This window comes from Rhipicephalus sanguineus, chromosome 5 (assembly GCF_013339695.2).
Source record: "Rhipicephalus sanguineus isolate Rsan-2018 chromosome 5, BIME_Rsan_1.4, whole genome shotgun sequence".
Lineage (NCBI taxonomy): Eukaryota > Metazoa > Arthropoda > Arachnida > Ixodida > Ixodidae > Rhipicephalus > Rhipicephalus sanguineus.
The window spans coordinates 164389695-164407111 of record NC_051180.1 but is presented as its reverse complement, the minus strand read 5'-3'; the positions used below and the strand labels follow the sequence as shown (position 1 = coordinate 164407111).

Below are 17417 nucleotides of genomic sequence, written 5' to 3'. Positions count from 1 at the left end.
TTCGCCCACTCATCATCATTCACTCCGTGGATATGCTGTGATTTTTTTCCCATTCTTTTGGCCTCATTGGCTGGTTATTGCTATTTTTTCCCACGCTGTAACAAGATTGAATATTTTAAGGTGAAAGCTTCAGATTCCTCATCAAACGTGAAAATTGACCATCGGCGTCCCCCGTCGGCAGCGTCAACACGAGTGATGCAAAAAATAATCACAAGATGACGTCGGCTTATGACGTCATCATGGCATCACAGACCACCAAAATGTGTGACGTCATAACGCATGTCACGTGATGACGTCAACACAGACATCATCGCTTTGCATTGCCTTCGTGATCGGTCGGCCGATGACGGAGGCAATGCAAAATCAGGTGATGTGTAGAAAGCTTGCAATGCCTCCTATCCTCGAGGCAGTGCGAAACCACGTTACGTCCAGAAAGCAATCGGAGGTGGTCGGGGAGGGAATAATACATCGACTGAAGAAAAAGAAGAAGATGGCGTTTGCCTTCGAGTCACCTTTGGCAAATTCGTAAGGGACCCTGTAAGTCTTTTTAGTACAGTGATCGCACCACGCCCTATCAGGAGTTGACCGTTGAGAGTAATTGACACTATTTTATTGCCAAGACATCTTATTTTGACTTTCCGATGCGAAAGCTTTGTATTTATCTACGTTAGTATGGTTGCACTAATTCTCTTCAGCATACTTTCAGACGACTATGAACGAGTCAGAAAACGTCGATTTATTAACGCAGGGACTAAAATATCTTGCAACATGTTACAAATTACCAATATTTCCGATAACTGTCGCGCGTACCCTTTTCACTCGTGCTTTCAAGCTTTTTATTTCTTGTCTAAACTTCAAGTACTTAATACGCGCTTACACAGCAGCTGCTGAAAACTTGGATTTCATCAAAGGCTGTTGCCTGTAAAGACGACTTAATTTATTTAAACGACATCACACGTCGCTTCTCACACACCTAAACTCCGAACGAAGGAATTGAACCGAAGGAGCAGGTTTGGCAAGCGAACACGCACAGCACGCGGTCTACATATACTGCGCTCTAACGCAGACACGGAGCCGAAGCCCGTACGCCTAAGTCAGTGATCGGAAACGGGCCGGAAAGTCATTTCAAATGCGCTACGGCCATAGAATAGCCGCGAAAAGAAATCGTCGCCATACATGCGGATGTACACAGTGATGGCTAGCAGACGACACCTGGAGCAATCGACACTGAACGTGCTCCTGATGGCAGCTCTGCTCGATTTCGCTGGGAACATTGCTTGAACATTCAGTACAAATTTCTTTATGAACTTTCCCACTAATGTTTCAATAACTCGAGCACCACAGACTGACCGGCAGCGTCGAGCAGCCTTCACGTAGCGAGCTTGCACGAAAAGCGGCACCCGAGTCCCCTCTCTGACGTCACATGCGAGAGGGCCCTACTCAAAGATATCGAGGCCAATGGGGACGCCAGGCAGAAATGTAGTGCGGATGAATACATCTTGAGGGATTTTCGCGCATCCTAATGGCTAAGCAGTCCCGTAGCTTTCACGGTGCTGCGACGAGCTTGTAGATGAACTATATAATGTAAGCGATCGGTTACGTTAGGAGAGAGCATTGCGTAATGCCAAAGAAAGAAAGAAAGAAAGAGAAAATAAAAGCAGTACGTCAGGCACGTCCACGCCATGTTTCGCTTGCCCCCAATTCTCATATAGGTAAAAGCTCCTGAATTTTTTTCTCCTGTCATGCCTTGCCTTCGGCAGCACCTTGTTCAGTTATAGCTTGCGAATTGTCTAAGATTTTATTTGGCGCTTTTTGCAATCGCAGACCCCTAGCGGCCGATTGTTGAGCAAGGTCCGCTTATTATGAACGTGCTGGCAGTAGCGCCATTTCTTTGATTTTTCAAAATCAGCTACAAAGTGGACCTATCGCAAGGGACAGGCCTTTAAAAAGATGACATGCGAGCACCACCACTCGTTGGTGGGCACACACATCAGACCACGTGGACTCCTGAATTGTCATCCATTGAAGTGCCATCTATTAACTGTGAAACATTACACGCACGAGGACACACATTATACGTGTTTGCCTTGGGAGAGCAGCAAGCAGTCCCTTTGACGGAAGCTCTGGGAGGTATATATATTTAGAGAAAATATTTGAAGATTCATAGTATACTATATGTACTGTACTATGGGAAAGCGAGAAGACAACGAGCATGAAAGTGGCTGTGCTGTTAAAACCAAAAATGCTTTTGTGTTGTGGTGTGCTAGCTAGGACCATCGTTCAGAAACTCCACAAATTGTACAGTTAATTTTGAGAACATGACGAAGCACTTCCCTTGAAATATCGTGCTGTGATTTCATGAATGAATCCGCTCAGAGTTCCTCGATGAAAGAGTTCGCCTTTTATCGATGTACAACGACCCTATCATGATTTTGGGGTCCGCGAGTGTTAACAACTTGCGCTTTTTCAAGCCCCAAAATCGAACACTTAGCATAGCAACAGAAATTGTTGGACGCTCTTCCATGGAAGCTGCCCACAAATCGGATGGCGTCGTGTTTCTCGGAAATGGCAGCGTGCAGTTTCCCGACTCCGTTATTAGGAGGGAAGCTCCTTAGGCCCGCACCCCGCCGTCACCGTTGAGGCTCGCTTCTCCTAAGCATCGCTTTGGGTTGCAGTGGCCAGTGATTTAGGAGGAAATGTTTAGGCCTTGAGCGGTTTGGTTCTAGCGCACCAGAAACTTGAAGTTAAAACAAATCAGCTCTATTCACAACTTGTTATAGTGGTCGCTTTACTTCCTTTCTTTCTTTCTTTCTTTCTTTCTTTCTTTCTTTCTTTCTTCCATTTATATTCTAAATACTACAGATAACATCCCCTATACTTTTCTTGGCGTTATTGTCTGTTAGTTCCCATTAATATTGTATCTAACAAAGAAAAACTAGCCCTTAAGAGTCGTCTCCTTTCCTTCACAGTTACTAATTGTTCGTCCTGCGGTGGTACGTAGAAGGTTCAGGAAATGAAACATCCAAGAACCACCCGAGAACCTTGTTTGTTTGGCGCATTTACTGGTATTGTGTATGTACTCAACACAAGTGTCGAACGTTAAAAGAAGGCCTGTGCGTGGCCATACTGTAGAACAGATGCCGTTAGTTGGATCATTTCTTGAGGTCTCCAATTAACACTATCTTGCGCGAGCTGACTCTGTTTTATGCCCGGAAATTTCTTTATTTCTTCACCCCATCTAACTTTTTGCCATCCTCGGCGTCCCGGGTTGTGTATTCTGTTGTTATAACACGCCAGCGGTTGTCTTTCCTACGCAATACGTAGCCTGCCCAGGTCCATTTCTTTCGCCTATTGTCAACTGTAACATCACTTACATCTGTTCTGTGGCCCATTCTGCTGTCTCAATGTTACGCCTGTCATCGTCAGTTTCCCTGCAAGCGTCACAGTTTTTTTAACTTCCAGAGTTTCCTTGCTATTCGCGAAGCTTACAACCCAGATGCTAGTACGGGCAAAATGCAATAATTATACACTTTATGCTTTACGGAGAGAGGTAATGTGCCTGTCGTGATTTGAGAATGTCTGCCATAAACGTCCCAGCCCATTCTTATTTCTCAGGAAATTTCCTTTTAAGGTATAGACTCCTTTGTTGCGATTAAACCGAGGTATGCATATTCTTGTAGAGATTCAGAAGGTTGGTTGCTAATTATAAACACTTTCTCTTTCGCAGGGCTATTGGTTGTTACTTTTGTCACCAGCATACTTATTTTCAGGCGTACTATAACAGTCACTCGGTTTAGCTATTCAGTCAAATTTTACCAGTTAGTCGACATCGGTGCTGAACAGCACTGCCAAATTCAACCCATGGGTTGCTGAGGAATTATTCCATCGTTACAATATTTCTCAGACCTGACATCGGTACGTAGGGCATTTTCCAGCAACCCGTAGGCTGCTGGAAAACATTTCTTCGAGGCGGCGCTACCATTTCCCTTGGCACCGTTCACGTGCCACATAATGGTTCCGCGTCATAGTTGCACATTTTATAAGTAGCGACTAAATGTTTTTCAATACTTCCGACCGTTTTCCAGTGCTATTTTAGAAGTTCTTACATTCGGGCTTATTGAATATTATTGAAATTCGGGCATCAACACGCGCTATTCACCGTAGTGCGATGGTGGCCGAGATTTGAAAGTAATTATGAATGTCAGCTAAATGCATAAAATAAATTTGAAAGTAGACACTTGCACACTTGTAGTGAACTCGCCATTGCAGCTATAATAAAAAATCAATACTGTACCGAAGCGCTTTAAGACACATGGGGCAAGTTTTGATGAGGTATCATTACTTTAGTTGTGTTTTGCAACAATGTTATGAGAAATCGTCAAACATGCAACGTCGCCGGCGCCAACGTTTCGACATGGGAAATTGTATTTATGCCTACCAAATGTTTTTCTGATATAGTTAAGTCTCCATATAGAATTGATGGCGCCTATCGACAAACTTTGTTGGAATATTTATCAGTAATTGAAGCCTTCACCTTTCCATGAGCTTCTGTCTAGTTTAGTACCAGAATTATGGCATTACCGAAACACAACCTTGCCCATCGTTGCAACAAATTTGCTGGTGCACGGTTAAACCAAACAAGTGCAAACTGCACTAGACTCCTAATTGCAACTAAGCCTGGGTTCATAGAGGTCAAACTTACCGTCCCTACGGGTCCTGGCAAGCCAACTCGTGGACAGAGGCTCTGTGGGCATTGGCAGTCCAGCGGCGGTTGCCGGCTGCTGCGGCACAGGCACCAGCAGCAGCACCGACGCCGTCGCTGCCACCAGCGCGGACCACTGTCGAGTCCTGCGGAGCGCCGGCAAGCACGTGTACTCGTCAGTTCGGCCACAGACCGCTGTCCCGCTTCGCCGCGACGCCCCAGCTGCCGGCATCATCCGTCGTGAGCGGCGGGCGTGCGCTCCACGAGGCCCGGTTTCTCCGACGCTTCCAACAACACGAATGCCATCTCTCGGAGGAGAACGAAAAGCGGAGCCGAAACGTCGCCGCACTGTCGGTGGTAGAAACTAGAGACACTACGGAGAACGCTTCGTTGAAGGATGCCACTGTTCAGGGATTCACGCTACTGCCGGAAGTTTTCTTTTTGTCGCTTGCTTCAGACTCCAAAAGCGGTTTTGGATGCACGAAGTACATCCCAGCACAGTAGCGGCCTCGTGACTTGTTGCAAACGGTCGTTTTCAATGCTTACGAAAGATGTTGACATCTATCCTTAGAACAGTATCCGCTGATTCGTAAACAACGCGTTCGCGTTGTCAAGTAGCTTCTTGACAAGAGCCAGCGCAGCTGTACTGTCACAACTGAGGCTGCCTTTTGAAAAACAAGATCGACCATTAGGGAAATAGAGGTGCAGTTGCTTCTTAACAACGTTCTGGACGACAAACGTGGCAGGAGAGCGCTCCCGTCAAATTCGGCGATGGTTCCGCCACACCGGCGCTAACCACGTGGTGCAGAGCACTGCCTAACCTACTCCCATTGCGCTGTGGTGCTGCTCCTCCCCGTTCGATTTTCTTTCCTGGACTACTCCGAAGAATGCAACTTGGCAGACACTATGGTCGACTGCGATCTCTTTCACAATAAATATATTGAATGCATGCATAGAAAAGCGTAAACAATTTCGGAAGTCATGATTAACAAGTGAAATAGTCGCACGAACACCTGGAACCCACGTGCAAAGACAAATAACTCTGTGCAATACGCCGGCGATTACAACCAGGGTTCTCCTGCTAAAATCTCTGGCAACGATGAATCAAAGGCAAAAAAGAAGTACAGACGTCTTTGCAGGATTATCCTTGGATTTGATACCAGTTTGCCTTGCCTGAAAGCAAAGTTCCACAATGCACAGCACCGCTAACAATCGGAGATGTGGTAAGAAGATGCACTGCCCCCTTGCTTAGTTGCACATGAAACCCACGCACACATCCGTTGTAGCTGAGCGCGCACAAAACTGTTCGAAGACGTACGTCAAGCGATGCCCTCGGAGCAAACGGAAAGCGAACGCCCTACCTCCGCGAGCGCAGCGCGTGGGGACGGTGGCTCACGACGCCGCCGCGGGCTAACGAGCGACGTGCCGCGCGTCGTGTTCGCCCGGAGTCTCGCGCGCCTTTCTTCCTCCGGGGAAGCAACGGATGAGGGAGGATGTCGCACCGGGAGCCGCCAGCGCTCTCATTGCGCGAGAGAGGGCAAGGGGCCGACCCTCGGCGAGCCTGCGGCGAGTCACCATCCCAACGACGTTTGGGGATCTTCCCCAGTGCAGGACCCCGGTGGAGAGGAAGAGTAGAAGGGAAGACGCGAGCGAAGAGGAAAACCGAGCATGCGCACTGAGAACACTGGCTTCCTCTCTCTTCTATGCCCCCTCGAAAACGATGTTCGCCTTCTCACCGCTCGTTCCGCCATCTGATGGCGGTAGGGAGAACTTCCCTCATCGCAGCACCGCGCGCGGTAGCTGCTTCCCGTTCATCTGGCGCTACACCGTTATTTCATTCGAAGTATTACTTTTTACCGTTTCCGATTTTCTTTACTTTGCTTCTTTCATTTAATTTTCAGGAGAGCGAGCCAGTCGAGGAAACGTACACGTAGAATGGGAGCGGGGGCAGTGAAGGGGGGGGGGGGTGAGAGCAGGATGGGGAAGATAACTGGAATGTCGAAACTTCGGCGCTCCGGTGCGTGGCGCTCATTTTACTCCTCTTGCTCGAGGTACACGATTTCTCTCTCTTCGCATATTCGCTTGCGCAAACTGAGAACTTTAGGCCCTCCCCAGAATAATTTTCCCGGCTGCGTTTTGTCTCTTCCCTCTGTTCTTTTTTTCCATCACGCGAAACTTGGTGCGCGCAGAGCAGGGTGAAGCAAAACTGAGTGGCTCTGGTGTGTGGGCATATATACCTACAGACGGGTCATAAAGCCAGCTGGTAAATAGAACTAAAAGAAAGGAGACGTCTATTCGCTAAAGATAAAGATGAAAAGCCGGTTTTGTTGCCTTTCTCTACTTTTGGTGACTGGCGTGGAACATTTTTGAAAAATGTGTTATACCGAAGTTTCGGAAGGGTAGATAATTTTTTGAATTACTTGGAAACACGATGCGCCTCTAATAGCGACCCTGAAGAAGCTACCTAGCCGTAATTTTACCACGGAAGCAGAGTAATTTAGATAAGACCTCGCAGTGAAAGTGGTCGACAGAGTGGAAGCTCAGTTAGGCTGGTTTTCGATGGCGTATCGCAGCTGGCCTGGATGCTATGCCTCATTGCTGAAAATTTATCTGGACAACGGGGAACGACAGCTCCTGCACTTTTCCACTGTACTTTTCTTTCACTCCGGCTGCCCATGTCACCCTCCCCGCCGGCTATTTTTGGCACATGAAGTGGGTCGTGTTATTGGTGAAAGGCACCGCTTATTTTACGGTAGATTTTTCTGCTTTTTTCGCGACTGAAAATTAAAATTATGTTGGAAGCCTCGACTTTGGGAGTCTACATTTTGGCCCTGAGAGAGGCGCCTAATTTGATGGAGAAGTATGTATCTGGGGGGAAAACGAGGTCTTGTATTACCAAGAAACTCCTTCTTTTGAACTTTTCGCAAGAGGAAAACCTCGACCAAACCTCATGTCGGAGATATTATTCGCAAAGGTTATTGGCAGAGAGTTCTCACAAACAAGAAACTTTCTGAATTCAGCTGCACGCTTTCGCCACAGTAAGCTTGTTTACAGCGCACTGATTGCTACATAAAAGCAAATAGCTTTGTCTGGATGTTGGGGGCTTATCTGGTACTGGGCCTAATGTGCGTGCACTTATGTGTTCGTGTTTATGCGTGGTGTTATGACCATTTAAATTCAATAGGAATTTGGAATAGGCGTCGCTTGTTGAGAGGGTTGCTGAAGCGGTTTTTCTTTTTCAACTTGACCTTATGCAATTATTCATATCATAACTTTAGCAAAACAGTTGGAATCAAGGAAGTTACGACCAACTGAAACATATCCCTCTTTTCCAGAAATGCTCTTGCTCCTCAACTTATTTGCCGAGCAACTCGAGTCCACGGGTTCATTAGCAATGCTAGATCGGCAGCGCTGTTGAGAGCTTAGCGATGCGCATATTCAAGACGTTTAGTAAATTACACACTTTATGTAGAGTGCCTAACTTTACCTGCTAATGATACGAAGTTGCGCTACCGGCTGAATGAGCTTGTACAAAATCGTCAATGCCGTTTCAGTGTCTCTTTGAAGAATGTTTACTCAGCGGTTGCACACAATGTACCCGCAGGACATGACTGAGAAGCAATAAATCATAGCGCAGGCCACTCGTCAACGGCTCCATTTTGTGCGACGTTATAGGGTAGCACTGAGCCACAGGCTCGCCGTATACTGTAACGGCTACTCGTACCGTGCTTTTATAACAGCGTTACGAGTCCCCTCCTTGGAGCGTTAACGCTCGTTAGTACACCGCCTGGCTCGATATGTTGTATAGTGATAAATTTCCTTATAATAAACCCACTTCGCGTTCTTCGAGCTTCATCAGTAGTAAAAAACGCAATCAGCTCATTCATTGAGGGAATGAGCAGGCCGTAAGCAGTGGATGATAAGTACAGCCAGGTGACACTGTGATAGCCGAGCAGGATATGTCGATGAAGGATCTATTTGTTCCCCACGCCCGGCATGCAAACTTGTCAGTTTTTCCCTTCCATCACATGTACCCTCCGCAGTGCTCTAGTGGCTATGGTGCTTGACTCCTGACCCGAAGGTCGCGGGATTGAATCCCGGCCGCAGCGGCCGCATTTCGACAATGGCGAAATACTAGGGGCCCGTGGGATTAGGTTTAGGTGCACGATGAAGAACCCCAGCTGGGCGAAATTTTCGGAGCCCTAAATTTCGGCGCCTCTCATAATCATGTCGTGCTTCTGGGAGGTAAAACCACTACAATTATTATTATTTCATCAAGGCACTTGAACTGGTTGTTCTTAATAAAATTTATTCCTCCTCTTCCTCACATGCAATCAGACGGTTTAGCCGCAAGGGAAAAATATGAAACCAAACGAATAGATTTCATGTTTGGGTTTGTTGACATGAAAACGCCAAAACATAAAGCTTCTGGTTAAAAAAAAAAACACAAGCATTTTATTGACTCTCAGCGATTGTAAATCTTTGCCTTTAGTTTATCGAATGCCTTTCGAAGCACTGTAATATTCTTTATTGTCAAAACACCGTTAATGTCTCAAGCACGCCGTTTGCATCTGTCTAGATGGTTAATTCGATGGGTTTCTGAAACTTTCAGACCCACAGCATGGTCACACGTTGTTGTACCGCCAACGTGAATGCACCTAGGAAGGAAAGAACAAACAAGCGGAAAGACAGGGAGGTTAGCCAGTTCTGAGACCGGGAATGCACCTAGAATGTCCAACTCAGGGGCCTCAAACTCATCCTCAGCCAGCGGGCCGCAGCCACGCAATTTAGTCCCGCAAGGGCCGGGACAGGGAAGAAGGCAAAAGCAGGGGAGCGGGGGGAGGGGGGGTATTCTGTACAATTTCTCAGCAAACGTTACCATTTCAGGGAAACCCTTGCCCATACCTCCTATACGGGTCATTTCTGAAGGAGATTAGGCGCGCACGATTCCAACAACATGTCGATACCGATCACGAAAACGACTAAAATGGGGACGCCGATACTGAAATGCAGTATTTTGTTTCCCGGTTTTCTTTAAATACATTTTGACCACATTTGGTGCCTCACGAAAACAATGCTTTAGACAAGTTATGCCTGTGTAGCTCATGGATATACTAATTTTGAAAAATCAAAATAAATTCGGGACGAAGACAATCATGTGTGGGCTGCGGGCCGCAAGCAAGAGGTTCGCGGGCCGCGTGTTTGAGACCACTGCTGTAACTGGTATCCCATTCGCGTTTTGAAGAAGTGCTGGTAATAGTGTACCATTTAGAGTTGCTCGATATGTGGGGCAACTTGATGAGATCACTAGAGTGGTTAATACAGGTTCTGTAGTCCGACAACGACGGTATGGTATAGCCGCACTTGCCACACGCTACACCAGCGCCGCTAAGTAAACCACACTAAAACTTCGTGAGCGGATTGTATATTCTACTGAGATAGTGGGGGTGAACCTAACTTTCCAGCCCAGGCGCGCGAACCTTGATGTTACCAAGCTTGGTGGTGGCGTATACCGACCTCCGGAACACACGTTCGTAACAAAATCGAACGCCTTATTCGATTTTCGTGAGCGCGCCTGTCACTTCCGGGCGCTGTGTAAGGAGACAAAAGACAGGCGAGCAAGGTGGTTCGGCATTCACTTGTGCTTTTAGTATATGCGGGTCCATTGTGTCGGTGCTTGGCCCCCGTCTCCTCTTAAGCGACCCATTCTAGCCGCTCGCACTCCTGCTCGGTATTCAGCAGTTCTCTTCCAGACACGATGCACCGCCACAAGCAATCATTTTTGTGATGTGCTCTTCTCACCTTTCGACCCGCCTTGGCAGCATAGCACATAAGGTGTCGCCCTGCTAAGGGCGAGTTCGCGTGTTCGATTCCGTGCAAGGGCTGCCGTATTTCGATGGGGGAAGAAATGCAAAGAACGCCCGTGTGCTTAGATTTAGCAGGAGCGGTAAATAACTACAGGGAGTCGAAATTAATACAAAGTATCTTGATACGTCATACCTCATATTCTTATCGTGTTTTTCGCAGGTGAAATCCCAGCAGTCTTATTATTATTTTCTACCTTGGGTAACAATTTCGATAACCTAGCAGTGATGTCATATTGGCACGCCTCGCCGTGGGAGAAGCAGCACTCACCCGCCATTTAGGCACACTGAGCGTGTTTAATATATTTTTCTGTGAATATCACATGCTTTTATTTCCTAGGGATTTCACAAACATGTTATATATATATATATATATATATATATATATATATATATATATATATATATATATATATATATATATATATATATATATATATATAGTTTTATTCCATGAGTGTGCATGAGAGCTGTTGGCGAATCGGTAGTACGGAATTTAGAAAAAACAAATCTGACAGCTTTACGCTGAACCATTTCAAGTGCGTTAGTATTGTGGTTGGTGTGAGGATCCCAGATGGTGCAAGCGTATTCTAACTTAGGCCTAATTATTGCTTTATATGCATGAAGCTTGGTTTCTGGGGGCGCCTGTTTAAGTTTGTGTCGCAGAATACAAAGTTTGCGAAAAGAAGAAGCAAAAATGTTAGCGATATGAGAATTCCAACTGAGGTTGTTAGTTCTTGTCACATTCAAATATTTGTATTCGCTTACCTCAATTAGGGGATTACCTGGAAGACTGTAAGAAAACAGCCGTTTATGTATTTTGATTGTTATATGCATGTGTACTGTTTTAGTTTCATTTAGCTTCATGCCAAACCAAAGGTGGCCGCTACAATGAGTCTTGTCCTTCACTGCTTCTTTATTTCGTGGTTGACAATTTTCTGTTTAAATATTTTATTTCCCCGAGGCCAATTGTGGTCTCTATTATCATTTTAGTGAAATAGCCTTAGTAATTATTAATTCGCTATACCACGAGCAATCAGCACCCTTTCTTTTCCTTTTTCTTGAATGCTAGAAACAACGGGCCGTTTTGTGAGTACAATGGCAGCTGAATACCTTCGTTTCTCTTCAGCAGGTTTACGTGCAGATTTGGTACAGTGAGTGTGAGAAAGAAAAAAACAAAAGACAGAAATTCTAATAACGAGTTGAATGAAACCCTAAAAACCATTTATTTTTGTATTCCAATACTGCGACCGCTAGGCCGAACGACAAGAGCTTGGGCACCTTGTCCTCGCAGACCGCCTGCACAGCTAGCGACATATATAATACAGGGGCTCCGGGATGAGTAGATCCGGCTCACAGCTCACGTTTATAGCTATAAAGGTCCTCAAGGCACAGATCGGCTAAGACGTGAAAACGCGGAAGAGGCAGAGCCTTGGGCGGCCACTTTTCCGAGCAGTACTGCTAAGCAAGCACCTTTCCAGGCCAGAGGCGATTTGGGCACGTACAACCAATCAGCCGGCTTCTGTGTCATCCTTGGATTTCCGCCATCCGACGCCGCCCCCCTTCCTACAGGGACGTATCGAGCGGCGCGAAACAGGGCGGCTTAGCGGCCGCTAAACCGGCTCGACCGTCCTCCCGGTGTCGTCTTCTGCGTGACCAGCACTTTGTCTTATACGGTCCGGATATGATAACACCTATTAGAAGAGGACGTGGGAGCGAGGGGTTGTATTACGCACGTATTCAGAACCTCCCGGAACACAAAACGGCGGATTGTTTGCTCGTTGTGTATTTCCATAAAAACATACATCTCAAAGGGAGATCGAGAAAGGGTTTGTGTGTAGCTATTTTTGTACGATAATTGCCAAGAATGTGCGTGAGGTGCTCATGACGATAGCATCTGCGTTATTTTGTGCATAATAAGCTCTTTTATGGTTGCAGCCAAGTCCGTCCCATGTCCTGCACATGTACCCTAAAGCTTAACTCTGCGCTCTCTCTCCACTGCTCCTCGCTGAGGTGCTTCAAATGTGGCCTTGCTTCTAGAGACGTGCGACGTCGCTAGAACATTCAAGAGTCCGGTGCACTATATACATGTCACTGCTTTAAGGAACGAACATGCCTCTTTAACTGTGAGTATTATTCTGTTACGGTGAGAGATGTTTATTTTGCAAGGCGGGATGATGGATGGTAGTGGAAGGTTAGGCCAGAATCCAACTCCACTTCCTCCTTCTCCTCTTTCACCCTTCGTCGAAAGTCCAGTATCGATTCCCCCGTTGTAGACGAGGCCCGCAGGGCGAGTCAGTCAGTGTCGCGCATGGTATGGCTTCGAACGGGCGACATGCACAACGTACGTCATATCACGGCCAGTAGACGCGAGCCGTGATATGACGTACGTAACGTCGCTAAGGCGTGACAAAACGACGGAGGCAGCTATGTAGCAGGCCAGAAACTTTTGGCACAAGCCACGCTTATGGCATGGAATCCACAGCCACACCATATCTCCTTCGCTGTGCGAGACATATCGATGTCGCTTATAGTAGCGAGTCTTTGAATGGTCTTGGGATGCGAAAGTCCGGAGACGCGCGATGCGCCTTGCCGTGACAGAGTGTCTCTGCAAGAGGTGGATTTTCCTGATCCGAAAACGGGAGATTAGTGTCAAGGGTAGTGCGTGGCGGATGGATGTAGAGAAGGTAAAACGGGCTAAAGCCAGTGGTCTCATGCAGCGCAGTGCTGTAAGCGTAAGTCATAAAAGTTAAAATTGCGTCCCAGGTTTTGTGAGTCGACGTACATAAACTATGTTAACGAGCGTCCTGTTGATGCGCTCAGTCATTCCGTTGCCCTGTGGGTGGTACGAAGTGCCGTGACGAAATTGGGAAGCAGACCGGCAAAGCAGCTCATCTACTCGACCTCCGAGCCATTTTCTCAGCATTAGTACGTAGCATCAAATGCCACGCAAGTTACTCGGGAAGAAAATTCACGACACTAAATATGTGAGCTAAAGTTTATACGATAATTATTTTCAGGAGAGACGCAACGACGATAAAGTGTAGGTTCATATTTTTAGGAAGGCAAATAGGAGGACTCTCGAGGGATCAAATACTGTTAAAGTGAATTTGGTGGACCAAGAAGTGCTTGTCGTGCAAAATATTCAATGCTGAATTATAGATATTTCAGGCCTCACGAGTTGACTCTTTCGTCAGGCTTGGCGGCATCGCCTTCGCATTGTTGCACACATCATGGTCAATCAACGCAGCTTCGAAAAGTCGACGAAGCAATGATTTGAGTCAAGCTGGCGCATGATCAGCGCGAACGGCCGCTGTAAGCTTATTTTCTTAAAAGCGTCACGTTCCTTGGGACGCGCCCATAACGTCCAAAGGCGGGGTTAGAGCAGATCGAACGAAGCGAGTAACATCGGGTGCCCGACGAGCACAAAGCGGTCATTCTTCCCCTGCCAATTACGCAGTCCTCTTTCTCCATCGCTCCTTTAATCACGTCGTAAGGAAAGAAGCCGAACAAGAGGATTCTTGTCATGGCGGGCAAGAACGCGAGAGCACTTCGCCGGAGCGAAGAGAGGAAAATGTAAAAAGGCATACTTTTGGGAAAGACGCTGTACATTTTGCGCACACTGGCTTTTGTGAGGCAGTGATGGCCGCTGCTCCACTATTTCACTATAGTGCGCTTATTTATACTACAATACTTTCGTTATTTTTACTCGGTTAGTCTTTTTTTTTTTCTGAGTTCATACTCACTGGGCCGCGCTGCCCTTTCACCAAGAAGAGTCAAGAATGGAGAACAAGGAAATGCTTTGTTCTCATTATCGAGCTCGGAGCATGTGTGAAAACTCCCTCGTCATCCGCCTCCTTCTTTACAAGTGGGATTTTGCTTGCTATTCTACTGGTTTCGTTTAATATATTTTTCTTTGTTCCCAGGGTCGCTCATCACATACCGTGTTCTGGTTACAAAGCAGCTGTGAAATTTCCTGCGCCTCTAACATTTATTAATTAGTTCTTCTTTTAGTTTTGATGTCGACTCCAGCGAAGCGAGTGCGTAAAGAGCAGATCACTGGCCATATTTGTTAACAATGATATTCAGGCTTGGCTAATTACGCCGTTACCACGTAACTTCGCCGACATCAATGATAACATGTGACGCCGCGGCAACAATTCCAAAAAACAATTTCGGGGTTTTCCGAGGCAAAATCAAGATATGATTATGAGTCACTCTGTCGGAGGAAATACGGACTCATTTTGATCACCTGGTGTTCTTTTGTGCATATGAAATCAGCATCGGCAGCATCGAAAATCGGCCACCGTAGTCGGCAACCACCATACGATCGTAGCCGGGAACCAAGCCTGCGCCCCCAAACTTACGCCCATAACCGCTTAGCTCGGCGGGTTGATCGCAATCAGGAAGGCCGCGCGCTACGCTCATGGTAATTCCAACTTCCTCCTGCGCTCTCTCGTTTCGCTGTTTTGCTGAAAGAAAAAGCCGGCTCGGCTCGCTATCAGCTGCGCTGTCATCGCTACTTCCGGATTTAGCGTAGTTATCGGGAGATGATAATCTACTTAATGGCGCATCGGAAGTGGAAGATTCTTCCGGGTCTCTTAAAGTACGTCGCTACTTGAAGTTTCATTTCCTTTTTTCTTTCGCTCTTTACTCTTTGTCTTTCTTTCTTTTTTTATGGGACTGTCAAATAGGATCGAATTGAACTGAGAAAAACAATCGGCATTGAATTCTTCTGAGAACAAAATGCACGTTTTCATTTTTTTGGCGCGAGCGCTTTATATTACTCAACTGCAGTTTATAATAAGCATACATAGACTATGCACGGCTCCGCCAAGCGTCGGCGTCACGTCTCGCATGTACAGCAGATAAAACTCATTTTGTTGTTGATTGAAATGTGTAGGTCTAGATTTTTTATTTTTTTGGCTTACAGCTCCGAAAATAGCGGATTGATATATATGTGTACAATGAAATTAAATAAACGTGGCTTCAATGCGAATCAAGCAGATGACGGTCATAACAACACGTGTGGTAAGCACGCGGCTAATCGACGAAGTTAATTGAGGACAGCAAACCAGTTTTGGACATCTTAACAACTAGCAATGCAAATAGGACGCAGACTATTAAAAGACTATAAACGCGAGCTCTGGTGCTAGCCGCGTTTTCGCTAGTGTGCGTCCTGTTTGTGCTGTTTTTTCGTTAAAGTTAATACATACCAACTCAGGCAGTTGTAAGTTTTGATCCACTTTATTAACCTCAGATAAATGTCGTGATTCACTCGTTTCACTGCCATTCCGCGTTGTTTACTGCATGTTCAGTCCTACCACATAAAAGAGCATTGCTGGCTTTTCATGAAAACGCCGCAGATTATTTCTAACGCGCCAATCCAGTCTAGTTCGTCTTGTAATATGTCTTCAGTCGTATCAGTCATATTGAATAATGTGATAAGATATTTCTCATCATATTCAATGAAGACATGTGATGTAATGACCAAGTAATAGCGATGACGTGAAAATTGTGCAAGTGTGTAAGCTTATCGTACCGTCATCGGCACACGCTACCAGATGGGATAAAAAGATTCCAATACAACGCCCCTTTTAGCTCTTACTTATGATGCGCCATATTGCTATGGGGCAATACTACGGCTCTTAATATATCCAAACTAAGCATGTTACAGAATACAATAGTTCGAGTAGCTTCAAATGCTTCCTTTCTAGAACCCACCGGACCTCTTTGCAAACGATATAAAATCGATCAAATATCAGATCTATATAATTACAAATTACTACGCTTCTCTAAGAAGGCAGTAGCCTGCAAATGAGATACATTTCTCAATCGCGAGCGCCTTGAAAGAAGTGCTGGTTCCTATCGCTCCCTTTTGTCAACCGCCTTGAGACGTTCCATTTTCACAAAAGATGAACGAAGCGCACCGCATCCGACATACCTTGTCAAGAACATTAAGTTACTGACTCGCCGCAGATATTTTATACCCCCCCCCCCCACACACGCACGCACACACACACACACACACGCACGCACAGACACACACACAAAAAACAAGAGCATTATTAACGTCAAAACTGAAACATGTTTTCTTTCGTGTTAGTGTTTCGTCGTGCGTCGTGTTGTCATGTGTATTGTGTTTTTCTTTAATTGTACATGCGTCTTAAAGTGTATTTCCTGTTTTACGGTTCCCAAAGTCCTTTTTTCTTTTTCAAAGAAATACATTTGATAGAGTTCTCGCTCACGCACAAGCACTGTGCCGACTGCTGTACGAATATGCGAGTGTGTAAAAATTGTTAAAGAGCACATTTATCAGTAGCACTTCTGACACCTTGTCGTGACACTGCGTACGAGCGCGACGCGTATGCGTGTCGCAATAAACAGTCGACGAGCTGCGCTTGTGGTGACGAAAGGAAAACTCCCCTCTTTATTGTGCTGGTCGATAGTGTACACTCCGGGGAACATCACGTGGTAAAGGTAGCTTGGCCGCATGGCGCACGCAGTTGTTGCCCAGCTATCTATTCTGACGTCACACGCCGAACACGGGCAACCGGTAACAGCGCAGCATGATCTTGGAGATTGTGCGCCGGCGCGCAATCTCGAAGGCCATGGTTAAAGCGTCTCGATTCCAGCTAAAAACACTGATCACGCTAGTATCGCGGAGTCGCCCTAGACGCAGTTACGTTCTTTGCCTTTCGCTTCTTGTTAGCGTGTGACGTCTCGTTGTCGGTGTAATGCAGCTTCCACCTGCACCAACGGTGTTTCGCCGCCGACTGCTTCGAGTATGATAGCACCGACTAATAAAACTGCTGCAGTAAGCGCTGCAGAAAGGCAGCGATGTCGGAGAT

At 46.3% G+C, this 17417-nt stretch overlaps 1 protein-coding gene across 2 annotated transcripts in view; it reads right to left on the bottom strand.

Moving 5' to 3' along the window:
• LOC119394399 (uncharacterized) overlaps positions 1–6146 on the bottom strand; it is a 275463-nt gene extending 269317 nt beyond the window's left edge. For both annotated transcript variants that reach the window (XM_037661694.2, XM_049415773.1), the window contains exon 1: positions 4703–6146. In XM_037661694.2, coding sequence (XP_037517622.1) covers positions 4703–4937 — 235 coding nt within the window. In that variant the 5' untranslated portion in view covers positions 4938–6146. The remainder of the gene's footprint in view (positions 1–4702) is intronic.
• Between the last annotated feature and the right edge of the window lie 11271 nt (positions 6147–17417).